The sequence below is a fragment of the Meriones unguiculatus genome, chromosome 16 (genome assembly GCF_030254825.1).
Source record: "Meriones unguiculatus strain TT.TT164.6M chromosome 16, Bangor_MerUng_6.1, whole genome shotgun sequence".
NCBI classification, from domain to species: domain Eukaryota; kingdom Metazoa; phylum Chordata; class Mammalia; order Rodentia; family Muridae; genus Meriones; species Meriones unguiculatus.
Genome location: NC_083363.1, coordinates 6,994,463 through 7,014,940, shown reverse-complemented (window position 1 = coordinate 7,014,940; position 20,478 = coordinate 6,994,463). Strand labels below are relative to the sequence as shown.

At 54.4% G+C, this 20,478-nt stretch overlaps 1 protein-coding gene across 2 annotated transcripts; it reads left to right on the top strand.

Moving 5' to 3' along the window:
• The first annotated feature begins 813 nt into the window (after positions 1 to 813).
• On the top strand, positions 814 to 19,129 carry Tmprss3 (transmembrane serine protease 3). 2 transcript variants are annotated; one of them, XM_021645168.2, is made up of 13 exons: positions 814 to 831; positions 1,835 to 1,976; positions 4,987 to 5,097; positions 5,823 to 5,939; positions 6,158 to 6,281; positions 8,779 to 8,904; positions 9,872 to 9,918; positions 10,204 to 10,369; positions 10,598 to 10,767; positions 12,136 to 12,231; positions 14,074 to 14,216; positions 14,841 to 14,993; positions 17,905 to 19,129. In XM_021645168.2, exons 1-13 carry the CDS (start codon positions 814 to 816, stop codon positions 17,920 to 17,922), a joined length of 1,431 nt encoding a protein of 476 aa, XP_021500843.1. In that variant the 3' UTR covers positions 17,923 to 19,129. The 2 variants fall into 2 exon arrangements, with proteins under 2 accessions (XP_021500843.1, XP_021500844.1); XM_021645169.2 differs by lacking the exon at positions 814 to 831 and adding an exon at positions 13,203 to 13,205 and having other exon boundaries at positions 1,868 to 1,976.
• Positions 19,130 to 20,478: the final 1,349 nt, after the last annotated feature.

Sequence of the window (20,478 nt, the reverse complement as noted above, 5' to 3'; positions counted from 1 at the left end):
GCCCAGACACTTCTGAAAGGGTGGAGAAGGTAGAGACAGGCAGGAGTATAGAGTGAATTATATTGCCTAGACACCCCCCCCCACACACACACCCCTTGGGTCTCACTATACCCAGACTGGTCTAGAACACTGCCTTGTAGCCCATTGGCCTCAAACTCATGGCCCTCCCTCCTTCAGCATCTGGAGAGAGCACAGTGCTTCCAAACACCTCACCAGCCACTGCAGCAACACTGGGTGTAGCCACGGAGGCTCCAGTTCGCTACAGCCCACTCGGACCCCCTGTATCCGGCCCTCACCCAGAACTTAACGCGTCTGTTCTGCTGAGCTCGCTCTGTCCCCTGTCCTTCTGTTGCACAGGAGGCAAACTGGAATCCTTTCTGATGTTCTAGGTTCTCAGGGCTTCCTCTAGTCTGTCTGTAGGGCACAGGGCAGCTGTAGGACTAAAACCAACTCAGTCTCCTGGTGCTGAGCTGCCCTTCAGTGGGGCTGTCTGTTTGGCACTAGGTGCCTTTGTTCATCTTAACGAAAGGAGTGTCCCCAGCCCCTACATTCATCTGTGACACGCCTGTACTCCTGGCTTTGCTCATTTACAAGCTGCTCTCCCCATCTCTGCGGCCATACACCAGGGCCACCTGATAGCCAGGTCCAGATTGAGTTACAGAGGCGCCACGGTGATGCCGCCGGCCTCAGTGAGGGAGTCGACGAGGCCAGGTGACTCGGTAGAACTATTTCCTTACTGGACTCCCCTTTGCCAGCTGCTCATCAGGCTGCCAGTTTTTATAATGAAAAAGAAAATTATCAATTCTTCGAGTGATGGCGGCCCCAGAAATGGTAAGTAAGGGAGCCCGGGGTAGGGGCTGCTGGCAGAACGCACCCTGAGGAATGCCCCTACTTCCCCATGAAGGATCTGTCAACCAAGGCCTTCTTGGGAGGGCATCCTCGCCAATGGCTGGTTTTCCAGGAAGCTTAGTTTCCTAATACTGTGCAAACCAGCTTAACTTTTAATGGTGAGCAGCTCCGGGAAGAAGGCAGACACAGACTCATCGCTGTGCTCACCAGCCTTCTGGGCCTCAGCGGACCTCAGCCTTGATGGAAGCAGATTCCTAGAGCAAGCTGGGTTGTGCATTTGGGAGAATGGCCTGGGACTCACTTGGGAGCTCTGTGTTCATGCCAACCTCTCTGGAAGGTCTCTACCGAAGGAAATGGAGCCCTGAGCCCTGTGTGGGTTTGGCCTGAGGCGGAGGCTCCCAGCCACTCCTCACTTGGCTGGGTGGCCTGGGTCCCCAGGGCTCGGATACTTTCATTTTCAAGTAGGTCACGCCAGCACCAGCATGAGCCAGAAAAGGGCTGTGTTTGTGGGAAGGTACTAACAGTGCGTGCCCCTTCCCTGGCGCTTCCCTGAGACACATAAATCGAGTATCGGAACATCTTACGTCTATGACAGGTAAACCTTATGGCTAGAGAGAAAAACCAAAATGTTGAAGGATGGAAGAGGACCGTCTTAGGAATCACCCTGACGGTCACAGTCTTCTAAAGAATAACGACACAGTAACTCCCATGTGGCAAAGGGGCTTATCTCTAAGAGTGCCACTTGATTGGCTTTTAAGATTGGCGACCCAGAGGACACCGTCATTGTTACTTGAGAGGAATGAAAGTTCCGCTCTTTTTTTCTGCCGTTTACCGAGAAAGTCGTGTTCCCAGTAGACAGGCGTTTGTGACAAACCCACCGGGAATGGGCTTCATGTCTGACTGAAAGAATCTGAAATGGGACAGAGGCTCCCCTGGCGCCCACACTTTCCACGGGGACCAACCTTGCTCATCCCTGGCTAAGCAGGTGGAGCTGGAGCCGGAGCCCAACATCAGAGGCCCTGAGGTTGTCACCATGGGGGAGAATGACCCTCCGGCCACCGAAGCCCCCTTCTCTTTCCGATCGCTCTTCGGCTTGGATGATTTGAAAATAAGTCCTGTGGTGCCAGGTAGGTGGGACTTTGCAAAAGTGGTGAATGTGGTCTGGGGGGTGCGGGGATCTTCTAGTCTGTTCTCTCACTCTCCTGCCTCTCTCTGTCTGTCTTTCTCTCTCCCCTTCCCCCTCCCTCTCTACAGTGGTGGGGAACGAACCGGGCCTTATACATACCAGATAGGCCCTCTACGACTCTGTTATGACTCCTATCCTACCTGGGTATTTTCACATTACTGGCTGGACACCCCCCTTTCCTGATCTTGCAGGGCCACAGAGTTAGAGGGTGCCTGGGAGCTGACTCCCTGGAGGCAGTGTTTTTGTTTGTTTGTTTAAGCTCTCTTCTTGGGGGTTTTCAGATGCCCGAGCAGGAGCTCTACCAGTGGCTCTGGTTCACTCTGAAGGAGGTCAAATCCTGGCCAGAAGAACTCTGAGCCCTGCAGAGTCCTTAGAATCAGTAGCCCTTCTAGAAAATTCAGGCAAGCTGTATTCAGCAAAGGTTAAGTGCCTGGTTAAAATGAAAAAAAAAAAAAGAAAAAGAAGGAAAACAGGCTTTGGAGTCGCAGGCCTGCACAGTTAGGTGTCTCCTCCCCTGAGCCTGGCTCTCAGGACCAGGAATGATGACCCTGGGCCTGGCGGAGGGTGGGATCTTGGCTGTAGCTCTGAACAACATGCATCTAGGATTGCCTGAGGATTCTTTAAGCTATCTGGTCTACGATAGAGCATACAAGATACAATGAGAGGAGTGTGTTTGTGAATTGAAAAGACTCCCTCCTCCACCCCCCAGGAATTCCATCCCACCTGTGCCTCAGTGATGCTGAGAGGCTTCACTGGTATACCCTTTCATTGGCTGTTCAGGCTGCTTCCTGTTTGCCAGTTTCACAAATGTATGTGGCAATAAGAATCTGTGTACATCCTTGACAACATTTAGGATTCATTCCTAGAAGTGGGTCAAAAATTGCATCTGCTGTGGAGCCGTGTAGATACGTCTCCAATCTCACACAAATGGGAAGCAAACACGATTCCGCACCTGTGCTGTTTGAGGGGCTGGTGATCCCTTCCACCGTGAGCATAAGAGAGTGTGGTAACAGCAAAGCCATTGTGATGTTAGGGTGAATTTAGGTTCGTTGTTTTTGTTTGTTTGTTCATTTCCAGACAGGCTGGGAGGTTTTTTCTTGCTTGTCAGTCCTTTGTGAGACGTCTTTAGAGAGATGCATTTTACTTACCATCCCAAGTGTCCTAGCTTGGTTTCTATTGCTGTGATAAATACCACAACCAAATGCAACCTGGGGAGGAAAGGGTTATACTGGCTTCACAGCTTGCAGTCTGTCATCCAGGGAAGTGATGGCAGGAACTCAAGCAGGCAGGAACCTAGAGGCAGGAACTGAAGCAAAGGCCATGGAAGGGTGCTGCTTACTGACTTGTTCAGCCTTCCTTCCTTCCTTTCTTCCTTCCTCCTTCCTTCTTCCTTCCTTTCTTTTCTTTCTTTCTTTTGATTTTTCGAGACAGCATTTTTCTGTGTAACCCTGGCTGTCCTGGAACTAGTTCAATAGACCAGGCTGGCCTAGAACTCACAGAGATCCGCCTGCCTCTGCCTCCCGAGTGCTGGGATTAAAGAAGTGCACCACCACCGCCCGGTTGTTCAGCCTGGTTTCTTATGCCATTCAGAACCAACTGCCCCAGGGTGGCACCACCCACAACGAGCTGGGCTCTCCCATGCCCATCATTAATGAAGAAAATGCTCTCTATATATGCTCAAAGGAAGGCATTTTCTTAGTTGAGATTCCCCTTTCCCATATGACCCTGACTTGTGTCAAGTTGATAGAAAACTAACCATCGAACCAAGCCATACCAGAGAGGAGGGGTCAACGCGCTGTAGCTATGCAGGGCAACTTGGGTACGAGTGTTCACCTTACTTGCAATCTGGCAGGTCAGCCTACCATGACGTCATAGATGATGCAGCCAGGAGGCATGGCGTCCCTGGGTGAAGGGCAGGGATCTGGCTCCATCACCCTGGTCACTGCCAGCCCCCTCCCCAGTCAGTATTGCACTAATGTGTAGATCCCTCGAAGGTGGAAGAATCCAGAGTCTAGGAACCCCCCCTCCTTAAGAGCTACAAGCCAGTCGTCTGATCTAGAAGAGGACATGGAATGTGCTAAGCTGGACGGTGGAGCTACCAGACAGCCCCCCACCGGGGGACGTGCTGCCACACATGGTGCTCAGCCTAGAGCAGAGGCTGACGGTGACTCTGCGGTGAAGGGCCAGCGTGGGATGGGTTGAGAGAGCTCGGTGGCCTCCCCGCCTCAAGCACCTGATAGAAAATTTCCCAGTCACACTCCTCTCCGGACACATCCTTGAAACCTGGGGCTTTCTTCAACTGTTCTCCCAGGGCTGCTGGGACAAAATGCCACCACAGCTGGTGGCTCAGTTCCCAGCCTTCTTGTCTCCCTCCTGGGGACCGGAAGTCTGAGAGCCCTGATGTCAGTAAGGCTCCGTTCCCATGGATGCACCCAGGAGCCTCCAGGCTTTGTACAGATACAGGTCTTCGGCCACCAAACAGCCTCGGGGCTTCTAGAATTGTGGACATGCCACTTTACCCTTGGCCTCCATCTTTGCACGGCTCTGTGTTCCCCTAGCCCCTTCTTGTCATCTTTCTTCTATGCATGTCTATGTCTGTGCTGAAATTTCCCCCTTCCCAAGGACACCAGGCAAAAGAGATGAGTGGCTGCCCTAAGGACCTCATCCTAACTTGTTTTCCCTGTGACCTCAAAGTAAGATCCCATTCTGGGCTGTTGGGGGGTTAGGGTGTCAAAGGCTCCTTTTCACCCCACAGCAATGTCTTGGAAGCTGTAAGCTGGGTCGGAGAGCTGGGCCGTTAGCTGGGAGGCTGAGATTGGCCTAGACGACATGGTCACTCATCTGACGACATTGGCTTTCTTTGGGGATACAGAGCTAGACTTTACTTTTTATGTCGCTCAAAACGGGTGCCCCCTGCCTCCCCTTATCCCCCTCACCCCTTTGGTTCTCAGATGCAGATGCGGTGGCCGCACAGATCCTGTCCCTGCTGCCCTTGAAGTTTTTTCCGATCATTGTCATTGGGATCATCGCCTTGATCCTGGCACTGGCCATCGGCCTGGGCAGTGAGTGCTATCCATTATTCAGTAGGCGCTCGGATACCTGCAACTGCATTTAAACTTGCATGAGGCCGCCCTCCCTCCCTTAGCTTCTCCCTCCTCTTCATACTTGCTGCTGCCTGGCCTTAATTACCGGTGGCTGGTGGCCTTTTGGTTCTGAGGGCTATGGGTTTTCTCTGCCTGAACAAACATTCAAACCAGAGCAGGAACAGGCAAGGGCTGCTGGCCGCGCTCCGGGCTCTGCCACCAGAGCACCTGCCCAGTTAGGATTACTCAAAGGTGGCTGATGAAACAGGATTCTGGGATGCAGAGGGGGAGGCTGGGGTGGAGCAGATAAAGGCCGCCATTCAAGTCACACCACGAGTGCTGGCTGGGTTCTCAGGGAAGTATGTGGGGCTTCGGAGAAACTGGGTCATGAGGGGGAAAAGGGGTTCCCTTAGGACACATGGTTTCTTGTTTGCTCCTCCAAGTAACCTGGGCACAGGGCAGCATGATTTGCCTCCTGCTCAGCCGTGTGTCCCGCAGTCGGCTGGCTCCTGGAGGTTGTGGTAGTATTGGCGTGGCTGCCCTGCCCCTTGGTGGTCAGGACAGAAGCCAGGCTGAAGGAAACGGGCTGTGGCAGGGGATGGAGGTAGTGTCCATGCAGGCCTTGTCATCGATGCGCGTGGCCCAGCTGTGGGCACAGCGCACACCCGCTTTGCCAGCATTCCCTCATTCCTCCCCCTCCCCAGTCCACTTCGACTGCTCTGGGAAGTACAGGTGTCATTCATCTTTCAAGTGCATCGAACTGACCGCTCGTTGTGATGGGGTCCCTGACTGCAAGGATGGGGAGGATGAGTACCGATGTGGTGAGTCACACGGGGTCACTGAAGGCTCCGAGTGTGTGTGTGTGTGTGTGTGTGTGTGTGTGTGTGTGTGTGTGGTGGGGCGGTCTTGGGGTGCAGGTCACGGGGACTGCAGCATCTTGGGGGGGCGGGAGCAGGTCACGTTGGACAGCTCCGTAGCACTCTCTGGCCGACTTCGGCCTGCCCTGACACTCACTGCCCTTCTCCCCACACCTGGCTAGTGCGGGTGAGCGGCCAGAGAGCAGCACTCCAGGTGTTCGCGGCTGCTGCGTGGAGGACCATGTGCTCTGATGACTGGAAAAGCCACTACACCAAGATTGCCTGTGCCCAGCTGGGGTTTCCCAGGTGAGTCAAGGCCAGAGGGCAGGGATGACAACAAGGGCGATTGCTACCCAACGCTCAAGTGCTCCCTGGTCCTCCCTGTCTTCCTTCATGGGGAGCAAGGCAAGGCCCAAGCATCCAGGTGACCCCAAGTCACACGGAACATCGTGTTTGAAGAGGGGGCCTCAGGGCCAGGCCAGGGCCTTAGATGCAAAAGCAATTTAGGTCTTTGGGGCTGGGGCTGGGGGCTCAGTTGGTAGAGCACCGACCTGCCATTCGGGAAGCCCTGGGTTCCATGCCAGCACCGCAATAGCCAGGCATGGTGGCACACGTGTAATCCCTGCACTGGGGAGGCAGGGGCAGGGACAATGTGAGTTCAAGGCCAGCCGGCGCTACATGGGGAGTCTGAGTTGCAAAGCATAAGAAAAGAAAAATAGTAACAGAAAGCAAACAGCTCGGAACCCCAGAACCTCTGAGTGGACAAAGAAATGCTCTGTTCAAACTTAAAAGAAATGTTGGGACACTTGGAACCTGGTCCTGCTGGTCATCTCCGTGCCTGCACACAGATCCTCACACATCCCGGAGAAAGCTCTTTCCTCCAGCGTCTTTCTGCCTTCAGTGTTAGGAGTCAGCTGCTGGCGCTCCACGCTGCAGCGTCACGCTGTCGCCCAACTGAGGGCTCCCTCTCCTTCGTGGCCATCCCTCCCGATGCCCGACCCATGGCTTGCTTCCTTGGATGCCCTCGCCTCTCGGCTTCTCAGTACCCCGAGTTCCCACACCCATCTCAGGAACTGAGCAAGATCAACGCTGGGAAACGCAGAGCGGCATCCTTGTCTGTAACCCGGGAAGCAGGGCCCTCAAAACCACAGGGCCACACACTCACCACCATCTGTGGCGGAATCTTAGCCAGCAGGATCCTTGATGCCTGGAGGCTGAGGTCCCTCAGGTCTGCCTCCTCTGTACGCCACACCCATCTGGGGTCTGAAACTGCAACTGAAATTCGGGGACAGCCGCAAAGGCCGCTCAGACACAATTACATAGCCTTACTCCTTAAAGAAAAGGAGGAGATCCAAACAGCACAAAAACCACACATGCCAAAACAGCCTCAGTTTCCCCACCAGGCATCGGTTTCCTGCCAGTCTCTTTCTCATTCCTCCTCTTCTCTTCTGGAATATTCTTCCCTTCCAAACCCCTTGGCTTTTTTTTTTGCTCAGCTCAAGTCCTGTTCACTCCATGTGGACTCTGGATAAGGAGCCTCAGGTCTCTGGGCACGTTGGGCCCGCTTGGCAGGATGGGCAGCTCCTGACTCTAAATCCCACCCCAGCCTCCTCTCCTCTGCTCTGAGAGGGTGGTTAGGGTTACGCTGTCTCCCCGTGCCCCTTCCTCCCACACCGTGGACACGCCACCCTCCCCTTGCCTCAGTCTCCCTGACTTTATTCTGTGCCCTTGTTTATTCTTTCCCCCTCCTCTCTTTAGAAGTCCCCTCCCTCCCCTCTGCCACATCTAGCTCGTATATCTGGAGAAGCAACAGACAAACAACCGAACAACAACCACAACAAACCCAGAGCCGAAACCAGTCAGGCTGGTCGGCTCAGATGCTGGTGCAGATTCGGGCCAGTCTTGTGAAGCCGGGCCCATTTCCTCCCCGAGAATGGATGTGGCCGTGGCTGGTGCCCTGAGGTGACCTGTGACCCCCAGGCCCCCTCTGCCCCAGCTCATCACCCTACCCACCTTCCCCCATGAGCCCAAACAGGCTCTTTCACACCGAAAGGCAGCCTCCTGCCGCCTCCTGGGTGGGAGGAGGCACCTGAGAAAGGATCTCCATGGCACTTTCCTCAAACCCATGCTTGGCCAAACAGGCCGCTGGACTTACACGAACCCCTGTGACACCGAACGGTGATCGGGTGCTGCCCCGAGTGACAAGCCACTGGGCTGGGGAGCAGTTAGCACCGCAGCTCGCTGTGCATGATTTGCCCCTGGCCTTCCCTGGGGACCCCCAAACTCTGCATTTGTTTTCCTTTTCTGTTGCCGGGCCCTCGATCCGCCTCTCCACCGCGTTCTGGTCCCTTCCACTCTCTCTCTTCCGTGCCATGGCTGTCCACACCCGTCCCCTAGCGTTGAGCCCACTGGCTCGGTTCTGGGGTCCCTGGGTCATGGCCTTTCCGTGCTGGGCAAGGTGGAGAAGCTGTCACAGACCGCCAACGCCTCCCCCTCAGATCAAGTGCATCAGAGATGGGTGGGCGGAGGCCACCCAAGTGTGGCAGGAAGGGGGTCGCTCCCTGTGCCCGGTACTGGCCCGGTGGGCAGGCCTCGGACCGTAGGGGTGCCAGCGGGTCCCCAGGCCACAGCCCGCCCGGCATGCCTGCCTGGCCACGGTGTGGGCGTCTCGTGGTCGAAAGGGAGCCATTTGGTGGTTCGAGGAGGCCCGAGCAAGGCCCCCGAGTAGGGGTGCAACCGTGAGCAGGTGTGCGCTGAGCGGCAGCTCAGTCTCCGTGACGGTTGGGGCCCGGTGTGCCTGCAGCTACGTAAGCTCGGACCACGTCAGAGTGGACGCGATCGAGGAGCCGTTCCAGGGTCACCTTGTGTCCATCAACCACCTCCTGCCAGACGACAAGGTGACCACGCTCCACCACTCTGTGTACGTGAGGTAAGCGTGAGACACGTGCTAGGGTGCAGGGGTGGAGCCCCAGCCCTGGGAAACACGGCTCAGTGGGAGTGAAATACAAGAGCAACCGTGACAGGCAGGTGTGCGTGAGGCCATTGCTGGGCCTGCCTCACAACAGGGAGTCCTGTGGTGTGTGTGTGTGTGTTACCTATGTGTGAATATGTGTGTGTGTATGTCTGTGTGTGTATATATATATATGAATGTGTGTGTTTATGTATGTGTGTGTCTGTATGTGTATGTGTTTGTGTGGTATATTGTGTGTATTTATATGTGTGTATGTGTGTATATTATGTATGTGTGAATATGAGTGTGTGTATGAGTATGTGTGTATGTAGTTTGTATGTGAATGTATGTTTGTGTATATGTGTGTATATATGTGTGAGTGTGAGTGTGTGAATGTATGTATTTGTATTGTGTTGTGTGTGTGTATGTGTGTGTATGTGTGAGAGTGTGTATGTATGTGTATGTGTGAGAGTATGTATGGCTGTGTGTTATGTGTGAATGTGTATATGTGTATGTGTGTGACTGTGTATATGTATTTGTGTGTTTCTGAATATGTGTATGTGTGTATGTGGTTGTATGTATATATATGTGTGTGTGTATTTTTGTGTTTGAGTGTGTATATGTATGTATATACGTGTGTTCTGTGTATGTGTGTGTGTGAACATGTATGTGTGTATATGTGTGCATATTAGTGTGTATGTATGTGTGTTCTGTGTATGTGGGTGTATGTGTACATGTATGTGTGTATATGTGTTTGTGTATATGCGTGAAGTAAGCAAACAAGTAGGGAAAGGAAGAGGAAATGCTTTCACATTGGCCCCCAACTCTGGGAACAGGGGAGCAGGCCCCCCCCAGGCCCCCCCAGGCCCTGGCTTCCACGCTGTGACCTCTGCTGTGCACACGGCAGCGGGCTGGCCTGTCAGTGAACTGTTCCCTTCCCCCACAGGGAGGAAGGCTGCGCCTCGGGCCGTGTGGTCACCTTGAAGTGCTCAGGTAAGTGTGTGAACACGTGGGAAGCCTGGCCCTGCGGAGCTGTGTCCCCCCCCCCCCCCCGCACCGTTCAGGACGCCTCCCCTGGGCGCTAGGGTGGGGCACACGCGGGCAGGTTGCAGAGGGCAGGGTGGTCCTGCCCCCTCTCTGCACTAGCGGCTCCTCCCATATGCCCCACCCTCTCCATATCCCGGCTCCCACTGTGGCAGGGCCGGGAGCTCCGGGTGGGGCACGGGGAGGTCTGGGGTGCCCCGGGGTGTGCCCACTGCCCTTGCCCTCGGTCCGTAGCCTGTGGCAAGCGGAGCGGCCCCAGCCCCCGCATCGTGGGTGGAAACGCGTCCTCGCTCGCCCAGTGGCCATGGCAGGTGAGCCTCCAGTTCCAGGGCCACCACCTGTGCGGGGGCTCCGTCATCACGCCCGCGTGGATCGTCACGGCCGCGCACTGCGTCTACGAGTGAGTGCCTGGGGCCTGCCGCTGGGTCCGGGGGGGGTGATGGGGGCGATCCAGGGGTGATAGGGGAATCGAACCCGGGTCCTCTGGAAGAGCAGCCAGCGCCCTTGACCACTGAGCCATCTCTCCAGCCTGGCTCTTAACCACGTGCTCATGGAGAGCCTGGCCGGTATGGGGTGCACGTGGGTGTGGCTAACCTTCCTGTGGGACCTGAGTGTCTGTGTGTTTCAGCCTGTACCAGCCCAGGGCCTGGACGGTCCAGGCGGGCCTGGTGTCCCTGACCGACAGCCCCGCGCCCTCCCACCTGGTGGAGAGGATCGTGTACCACGGCAAGTACAAGCCGAAGCGGCTGGGCAACGACATCGCCCTCATGAAGCTGGCCGAGCCGCTGGCCTTCGACGGTGCGTCCGGGCCTCTGCGGCCGGGGGGTTGCTTCTCGCATACTTCTCGGGCTCGTTAGAACGAACGGCTGCTCCACACCCCTTCCCGGAAAATCCCAACCTCTGATTCAGCCGGGTGTTGAGATTTGGCGCACTGTTTGCTGGTTAAAGCTGGGTGTACACGTGTGCGCGCGCCATGGAAGCCAGAGGTCTCCTTGAGCGTTGTCCTCGGCGACTGTCCGCCTTGTTTTCCAGGGGGCAGGCCACCTCTCACCGGCTGGCCCAGAGTTGCCTAGCAGGCGGACTGGCCAAGAAACCCCAGGGACCCTCTGTCTCTCTGTCCCCAGCACTGGGGACCACGCTCAGTGTCACCACCGAGGGCTTTTCCCATGGGGGGTGGGGAGGAGGCTGCATGCCTGTGCCATAGCTCTTTGCCGGCTGAGTGAGGTGTCTTCAGTCCTGGCGTGCTCGGCCGTTGCGCCTGCTGACTCTAGGTGGCAGCAGAGTCACCGCTCTGAGCCAGGGCTGAGGGAGCTTCTGTCCGTGCCTCTCTTCCTTGACGTCTGGAAGGCTTGCTGGGCGTTCTCAGATCTCTCTCCTTCCTCTCTCCGACACTTAGCCCACCCGAGTCTGTGAGTTCCGGGCTCAGCCCTCTGGCTGTTACAGAGCGCCCCCACTCAGGGCCAGCCCCCCTCCCCCCCAGATGGCTCTGGCATTCCGCTAGTGGCACAGAGCATCAGGGATTGTTGGCTTATGTGAAAGTCCTGACCTTCCCAAGGACAGACACTCTGGAGGGCAGGCAGGGCTGTCTCCAAGGTGGACTCCCCGTTCTCTGCAGCGAGCCTGTGGGATTTCTAGAGTGACAGAGAGAGAGAAACTGCCGGGGTGGGGTTGGAGAGCCACTGTTTGCCAATCACTGTGGTAACATTTGATATCCCACAGAAGGAGGTGTCTGTCGAGTACTTTTCTGCTATCACCACGCAGGATAGGGCGTGGGGGCCCATCACGTGCAGTATACACTCAAGGTCTGGACCAACTTGGACCTGAGGACCAAGTGTGACTGGGTGCACATTTGAGCAAGAGAAATCTTATCATAAATCAATCAGTCTCACCCCCAAGCCCTCCCCCCCCACCTTTTTTTTTAACATCTCCGATGGTTCCGGTAATCTGATGAGGTTCACATGGGCTACAAGCCTGAGCTATCTACCGTCTAGCTTCCTACAGCCAGGGACTCGGGGCACAGTCTAGGGCCACACTGGAGTTTTAGGGACTCGGGGGCATGAGTGGGTGTGGCTTCTGTTCTGGGCTAGCTGCCTTCAGTGACCAAGGCCAGTTGACTTCTGGGACAGTGGCTTCAGGGACGTCACACCATTGTTCCCTTTCTAACAGAGACCATCCAGCCCATCTGCCTGCCCAACTCAGAAGAGACCTTTCCTGATGGGAAACTGTGCTGGACCTCAGGATGGGGTGCCACAGAGGACGGAGGTCAGTGGCCTGATGCCAGAGGCTGGAGGATCCCCCTGATACTCTGCTGTGCTGTGCTCCTCAGGACGCTTGGAGGTCTAAGCTCAGGGTTAGGGTGGACCAACATCACGGTGTCACTCATCTTCGGACAGTGTGAAAGTTTTGGGGCTTCTCTGGAGAGGCGAGGGAGAAGCGTGGGTCTTTCTCCATGGCGAGACCTTCGCCCACCCCTCCTTCCTGCCAACTCTCACTCTGCTGAAGCAAGTATTTGGAGTATGTCTTGACGGCCCCTCAAGCTTTATCAGGAGGCAGGTAAGGCAAAGAACTGACGCCTGAGTGAGCTAGCACAGGGCGGTATTTGCCCCATACGAGCGTGGACTAGAAGGCACTCCCAGGAGCGGTAGAATTGTCAGTCATGGTCGCATTCCTGCTAGGGACATATGGGTCCCTCGAATCAAGGTACGGTGCTGACATGGTCTCAACAGTCAAGGTTCCCAGTGTTTTCTAGGCACAGGCCAGCCTGCTGTCCCTAGGTTACCGCAGCAAACTACCGTGGCCTGGATAGCTCCAAAAGCTCAAAAGTGCAGGCGTGAGTCCTCTCACACTTCTGGGGTCTGAGATCAAGGTGTCCAAAGGCCTGAGGTGGGGTCTGTTCCAGCATCTCCCCAGGATCTGGTGGCTCTAGTCCTTCTCAGTGTCCCCTGGCTGGCTGATGCGTCACTGCAGTCCCAATGTCTAGATGGTTGTTTTGTTTGTTTTGTACCCCCCATGTGGTTCTGGGTATCGAACAACTACTTTATTGGCTCTTCCATCTCCTCAGTCCCTTGGAGACATAATCATGCAGGTTCTCACTGCAGCCCAGGCTGGCCATGAACTTCACAGCAACTCTCCTGACTCAGGCTCTCAAAATCTAGGATTCAACGCTCAGCATGTGTTTATCACCTACCAGTGATAGGTCAGAAGTCATCAGCCAGCCTCAGGGGTCACTGGAGCTGGTGGGCTGGCTCCCCAGGTGGCTCCAACGACAGCTGTCCCTTTCCCTTTGCTTCTATGCTCCCAGTGCAGTCTTCAAGGCCAAAAGGCTGATCCAACTGTAAGCTCTGCTTCTTTGAGTTGTTGAGAAGTCCTTGTAGTTTTAATGAGTTTATACTCATGTCACCCAGGCTACTGCACAGCCGTACACCCGAATACCTATGAGGTTCCCTGGCTAACGGCATGGCCACAGGTCCAGGGCCCACACCTAAATTTGGAAGGTCACATCATTGCTGCTGACCACATTCAGCCCTGTAGAGATGTTCAGCTTCAGGAGCCTCAGTTTCCCTATTGTCTGTCTGTCTTCCTTTTCCTTCCTTCCTTCCTCTCTCTCTCTCTCTCTCTCTCTCTCTCTCTCTCTCTCTCTCTCTCTCTCTCTTTTCCAGACAGGGTTTCTCTGTGTAGCCTTGGCTGTCCTGGACCCACTTCGTAGACCAGGCTGGCCTTGAACTCACAGAGATCTGCCTGCCTCTGCTCCCAGGGTGCTGGGGTTAAAGGCTCATCCTACCGTGCCCGGCCAGTTTCCCTTTTGTAATGGGGATTGACTGGGGTGTGTCAGGGGCTCGGCTGGCTGTGGGAAGGAATGTTTGTCTACTGTTTCCTACTTCTCTTTCACCTGGGCTCCCTCAGGGGAGGAAGCGGCCCTGAAGAAGAGGAGAGAATGCACAACACACTCAGTAGGGATGGTCTGAGCTCCGTGTGCTCCATGACCTGGCCTTTTCTGTGACTGCTCTGTGTCGGGTGGCACGACCCTTGTCCCTCTTCTCCCGTCAGTCTGTCTGTTCTCTAACCAGGCTCCTCACCACCCATTTCTTATTTACTTTGAGGCAGGCGACGCCTCCCCTGTCCTGAACCATGCGGCCGTCCCTTTGATTTCAAACAAGATCTGCAACCACAGAGACGTATACGGCGGTATCATCTCCCCGTCCATGCTCTGCGCAGGCTATCTGAAAGGTGGTGTGGACAGCTGCCAGGTAAAAGACTCCAGTTACCCTTGGGGCCACACCAGCAGGCAAGGGTCCAGAATGGTGACCCAACCCATAGGACAAGGCCCCTGCCAGCTACCCCGTGACTGTACGAAAAGCAAATTTACACAAATGGCACAAGGAAGAGATTTGCTTAAGATATCCCTGGCTTTCCTGGTGGCCCAGCCTGTGTTTACCCAGGTTCCCAGTTTTCCAGAGCCTGGGGTGTTGCCTTCGCTTGTCCTCTCTGGCCCCGTTCTGTGAGTGTGTAAGGGGGCCAAGCAGAGCAGCAGGGAGGCGAGTGTGAGCTGATGGATCTGAGCTACCCAGAGGCACAGTGGGTGAGAATCAGTTCGAACTGTGGACACCATGAGTTCGGGCAGACCCTCCCCATGGCTTCCACCGCCATGGCTCCTCAGGCCACCCTTGACCATCACAGTTTAGTGTTTGGGACCTGGAGGGAGACACAGCTGGAGGGGAAACCTTCCTGCACAGGCAAGGAGCTGCCTCTTGAGAGGAGTGTCCGTTCCAGAAGTACTTGGGGTTGCCATATGGAAGGGAAAGTCCGTGACACCAGGACGGCGTAGTCGCTGCATCCCTCCTACTTGAGCTTTGCCTCCTTCTGCTCTCCAGGGAGACAGCGGGGGGCCCCTGGTGTGCCAGGAGATGAGGCTGTGGAAGTTAGTGGGCGCGACAAGCTTCGGAATCGGCTGTGCTGAGGTGAACAAGCCCGGAGTCTACACGCGCATCACCTCCTTCCTGGACTGGATCCACGAGCAGCTGGAGGTGCGTGGAGTGCTCCCGTTGGAGGTGGACGCGACTGTCCAGCTCACAACATCCCCTGCACCCCGGGTCTGTGCACCCCGGGTCTGCCTCGGGGAGGTGGGAGGAGATGGAGAGGGTGTTGATTCTGCAGTGATTTCATGGCTCTGGATACAAGCCCCAGGGCGCAGCTAATCCCCCGCGCGTGATCCAGGCAAACAGGGGAGGGATCTGGAGAGATGGGACTGCTTGGAAAAGGGTGCAGGGCAAAGGGTTACCCATGGGTGAGGTGTCCCCTTGGAATGGGGTAAAGGATGCCATCTGGGCACGGAGCATAGAGTGGGTGGGTTGAGCCAGGTCAGGGGGCTCCCAAGTGCCCCTGTGTGGCCGACACCTTGCTGAGAGCCAAGGTGAAACAGGGAGTCCTCAAGCAGGAGGGGGGACCAGAACAGGCCTTCAGAGGCTCCTGGAAAGCAAAACGAAGACGGGGGGAACCCTGAGCCACCAAGGAACTGAGAGTCACTTGGCACCAGGCAAAGAGATGTCCTGATAGGGCAAGCCTTGCTGGGTGAGAGCCATGGGTCCACATCCCCTCCCTCCCGCATGGGGAAGGGCTGCAGGGAGGCAAAGCCCAGCCTCAGACCAAGGACTAGGCAAATATTTACCGACTTTCCCTCAGGCTTGTCTCTCATCTTTCCCTATTCCAGTTCCACAGGTTTTTTTTCACCTGACATAATAGGGGTGAAATTTGTGTAACGTAGACAAACTTTTAAAAGGCAACAACCCCATGACATCTGATACACTGGCATGTGTGGCCATCGCCTCCGTTCACTTGTCTTCCTGTCACCCCAAGGGAAAACCATGTCCCTTTCTGCCCTCCAGTCTCCGACAAGCTGTGGGGTTCCAAAACCTTTACAACTTGTACTTTGTGTGTGTGTATGTGTGTGAGTACTGTGCCTTCAAGGGTCAGAAGAGGAGGCTGGCTTGCTCTGGAACTGGAATTACAGCCTGTTGTAAACTGTCCAAGGTGGGTGCTAGGAATCAAACCCAGGTGCTCTACAGCATAGAACAGTGTGTGTTTTCAACTACTGAGCCATCCTGAGGACCTTTTTAAAGAGCCCATCTGAAGCAATCGACGGAATAAGACCCCTTCAGTGACTCCCTTAGCATTCCCCAGGTCTTACTTTCCATTTATTTTCTTTTTAATTTTTTATTTTTGTTTTAGTTTTTGGGTATGGGTGTTCTGTCTGCTTGTGTGTCTGTGCACCATGTGTGAGCTTGATGCCTGTGGAGGCCAGAGGACATCTTGAGATCTCTTGAGACTGGAGTTACAGACAAATTGTGAGCTGCCACGTGAGTGCTGCCAATCAAACCCAGCCAGCACTCCTGACCTCTGAGCCATCTCCCCAGCCCTAATGACTACTTCTTCATTATTGGTTTAAATAGAGTTTTTTTTTTTTTTCTTTTTCTTTTGCACTGAGGACTGAATGTAAGGTCTTGTGTACACCAGGTACGCCTCCCCCATTGAGCTGCACCCAGCCCTGTGCTTCTTCATTTGAATTTTGGGCTGGGGCATGTTCAGATCTCAGCGTCGCTAGTCATAGCTGTGGATTTTTTTTTTCAGCCTTGCCCCCACCCTCGGTAGATGATGGAGCCTGCAGGGCTGGCTGCTCGGCACAGGCCTGTAGGAAGCCACCAGCTAGAACAGTCTGCTGGCTCTATCATATCAGTGCCACAGGCTTTTCTCCAACTACAGAATTTAGCCAACACTCATTTTCCACTTGCAGAAACGGGCACTTGAGCAGGCGATTTCCTTGTGCAGAGGCCACTGGAGGCACCTGTGTGATGAGACTAGAACAAAGATGGGCCTTGTGTTCCCAGGAGGTGTGGCAAGCCACGGAGGAACCCCAGAAAGCAAGTGGGCCCTCCTGTGGCGGGTCCTGGGACACAAGTCCCATGGGACTGTTCTCAAAGTCTGAACCAGCACAAAGCTGCTCTCTGCGGCTTCACTCTATGCAGGAATTACGGGGCAGTCAGGGACTCAGGCTGGGGAGCCGTGGCAGGATGGATCCTAGCCAGGATGCTCTCTATATCATGCTCGGTGATGGGCCCCAGAACACTGCTCATGACAGATGGGGACCTTGAATAAATGAGGGCTCCTAAGTGAGTAAGGAACTCATATGAGTCCAGCCACACACATATGAGGACCTCAGCATGATTCTGCCCTGAGGGATAAACAGATCATACACTTGGGGTGGACAAATCCTCCCTTGGCTGTTTGCTAAGACTGAAGATCCCTGCACCTTCTTCTGGCCAATCTCAGCTGGGGACCTGGTGTAGGAATCAGGTGATCCTGCTGCTTTGAACATCATTGTAGAAAGGCTGGTGTACTCCCGAGACTCCCTGGCAATCAAGCAAAGACTCAAAAGTGTCTGTTCTCTGAAGGGCTTCACTGTGGTGACTGGCTGGCCATTTTGATGGCCCTGGGAAGATGCAGCAGTCCCCTCCCTTCTGTATGAAGAGTCCCAGGTTTGGCTTGTCCCACGGGACGCCCTTCCAGAGACCTCTCATCTTGCAGCACTGTCCCATGTCAGCCCAGAACGTCCCCACTCCATCATCTTCATCCTGCCCACCATGTTTTCCCTAGCCAGTTAGGGCTTGAAACAAAAGTATTCTGTCTCAAATTAGTCCTCAGGAACATGCAGCTGCGACCCGGCAGACCTTCCCAGAGCAGTTTGGGGACAATCTTGGGCAGAGATGAAAAGTGCAGAGGCCTTTCTTGGGTGGCAGCTACTCAGAACTGGCATCTTCCTCCCTCAGAGGCCCAGCCTTCCCCAGTGACCACTGATGACATTTAATAGAAAATCCATCACAATTTCCAAGATGTGGCTTGCAGAAGGAAAAAAAAAATGGTGATCTCTGTTTTCACTTTTAGAGAGACCTGAAGACTTGAAGAGCAGGGAACAAGCCAGCACCTGAGCTCCTGAAAGTAGACACAGCTGGAGCCTTCCCTGGACTCCTGCGTGGACATCGTGGGAATGAGGTCCAGCCAGCAGGACGAGCAGCCTCCTTACCCAGACACCTGGCGCTCCTGCTGCTAAGGCCCCTGGTCCCTGGAGGCTGAAATGGCCTTGGTGCTCTTCCTGTGCTTTACAAGGACAAAAGCACCCCAACTCATGCACACGAGCAGTACCTCTCCCCGCCGTCCCCCTACGTTTCCTCCTCCTCAGAGCTGCTGCCAGCGCAGGCATGCCCTCATGCAAAACTGTCCACAACCGTTGGTGCAGACCTGAGGCTAGGAACGGCTGCTGTGGATGGTTGAAGATGCAGTCACTCACCCGTTCCAGCCCGGGGCGCCAGCTCTCAACCCAAACGTCTCCTTCCCAAGCGCCCGTTTCGGGAGTGAACGTGTGAACGCGTGCATGATTCAGCCTAAGGTTTTGTTCCGCTGTTGCCTCACTCACAGCATCTGGTGCTCGATGAATTCCCTGTTTCTGGAGGGGGCCCCTTCTCTTAGCTTGGCTTGCGGTGAGGCTCATGAAGACCAAAGTCATGGGCTCACCTTGAAAGCCCACCCTCCCCGTGTCAGGAGTTCGCATTTTCCTGTCAGAACAGGTTTCACAGAAGTATCCTATGTTGCACCCTGAGATCCATGAGCAGAGTAAGGGACACAGGCCGGGGCGAAGACAAGACTGGAGGACACTGAAAGCAAGTTGCATAGAGGAGGCCTAAGTCATTGGGTCTCTCCCACCCCTTCACGCACGCCGATAACGTACCAGGGACAATGGCGTCTGGGCCCCTCCTGCATGGCTCACGCTCCTGTGGTTCCCAGATTACCCAGGAGCAGAGGAGGGTTACATGAGGATGTAGTCATCGGCCATTCAAACTTGTCACGGATCAAGTCATCAGAACACGAGTCAGTCGCTTTGTGGCTGCAACAGAAGAGGTGTGTGTGTGCGTGTGTGTGCGTGTGTCTGTGTGTATGCAGGAGTGTGCGTGTAACATACCACCGAGACAAACTGTCACAAAGCCACTGTGCTTAGACTCAGCCCCATCCAGATCAGAGCCATAACTCGGGTTTCTGTGACTAGGATAAATGTCCCAAGACTCATGGTGGGTGCCTGAAACCACTCTGCCTTACACAGATGGTTTTTTTCCCCTATGCACTCATCCCTATGGTGTAATTTATCTATTAGCCGCAGGAAGAGATGGACAATTATAACGAATAATAATGCACAGCAGTTGTAAAAAGTGTTATTAAAAAGTTCCAAAAATATAAACTCTCACCTATAACAGCTCATCGTCAGAAACAGTGAGGGCAGGGACTCACGCAGGGAGGGATCCTGGAGGCAGGGGTGACATAGAGGCCACGGAGCGGTGCTGCTCAATGGCTTGCCCCTCATGGCTTGCTCAGCTTGATCTCTTCTGGAACCCAGGACCGCCAGCTCAGGGCTGGCCCCACCCACAGTGGGCTGGGCCTCTCTCATCAGTCACTAGTTAAGAAAATGTCCTACAGCTGGATCTTACGGAAACATTTTCTCCATCGAGTTTCCCTCCTCTCTGATGACTCTAGCTTGTGTCAAGTTCATAAAACAAAACAAAACAAAACAAAAACTAGCCAGCACAATAGAGCAGATGTTGCAAGCTTGGAGAAGTCAAGCCATGTCCTTTGCAGCCTATCCCACTTCAGGTGAGACCTCCTGAGGTCACGCAGTCCCTCCTACCTTTTTGCAGACAGAGGTAGTCCCAGGCTCCTGATGCACGGACCCAAGGCAATCTCTTTTATTTATTGATTGATTTTTTGAGACAGGGTTTCCAGCCTTGGCTGTCCTGGACTCGCTTTGTAGACCAGGCTGGCCCCGAACTCACAGACACCTGCCTGCCTCTGCCTCCCCAAGTGCTGGGATCACAGGTGTGTGCCACCATGCCTGGAGACCCAAGGCAATCTTCAAACTGCAACTTCACCCTCCTCCTATCTAGAGAGTTCTAGCGCAATTCCCAACACTCAGGTTAGGTCACTGGTGTGGTGTGAAACTCTCATCCACCCAGCCTCTAAGAGTCAAGAGATTCCCTTTGAACTCTGAAACTGCGGGCTTCTCCCTTCAGAACCCTGTCTGGTGCCTAAATTATCATAGTAAGCCTCCTCTGAAGGATAGTTTATCTCAGCTCCCGCCTACAGACCTGTAATGTCATATATATGTGTATATATAAATACATAAATTTACATATATACACACACATACACATAATATATGTATATATATGTGTGTGTGTAAAATAAGGGTCATTTGAACACAAGCATTGCTCTACCAAGACTCCATTCAATAAATGAAATAGCTATAACTGACTAGTGGGTGGGTAGCATATACAGTGCGGACACACTGGACAAAGGCATGACTTATGTCCCGGGAGATGGAGTGGAAAGTCATGAGATTTCCTCATGCTACTCGGAACAGTCACTGAAGACCTACCAGCACTTTATTTCAGGAATTTTCCCTTTGTTACCTTT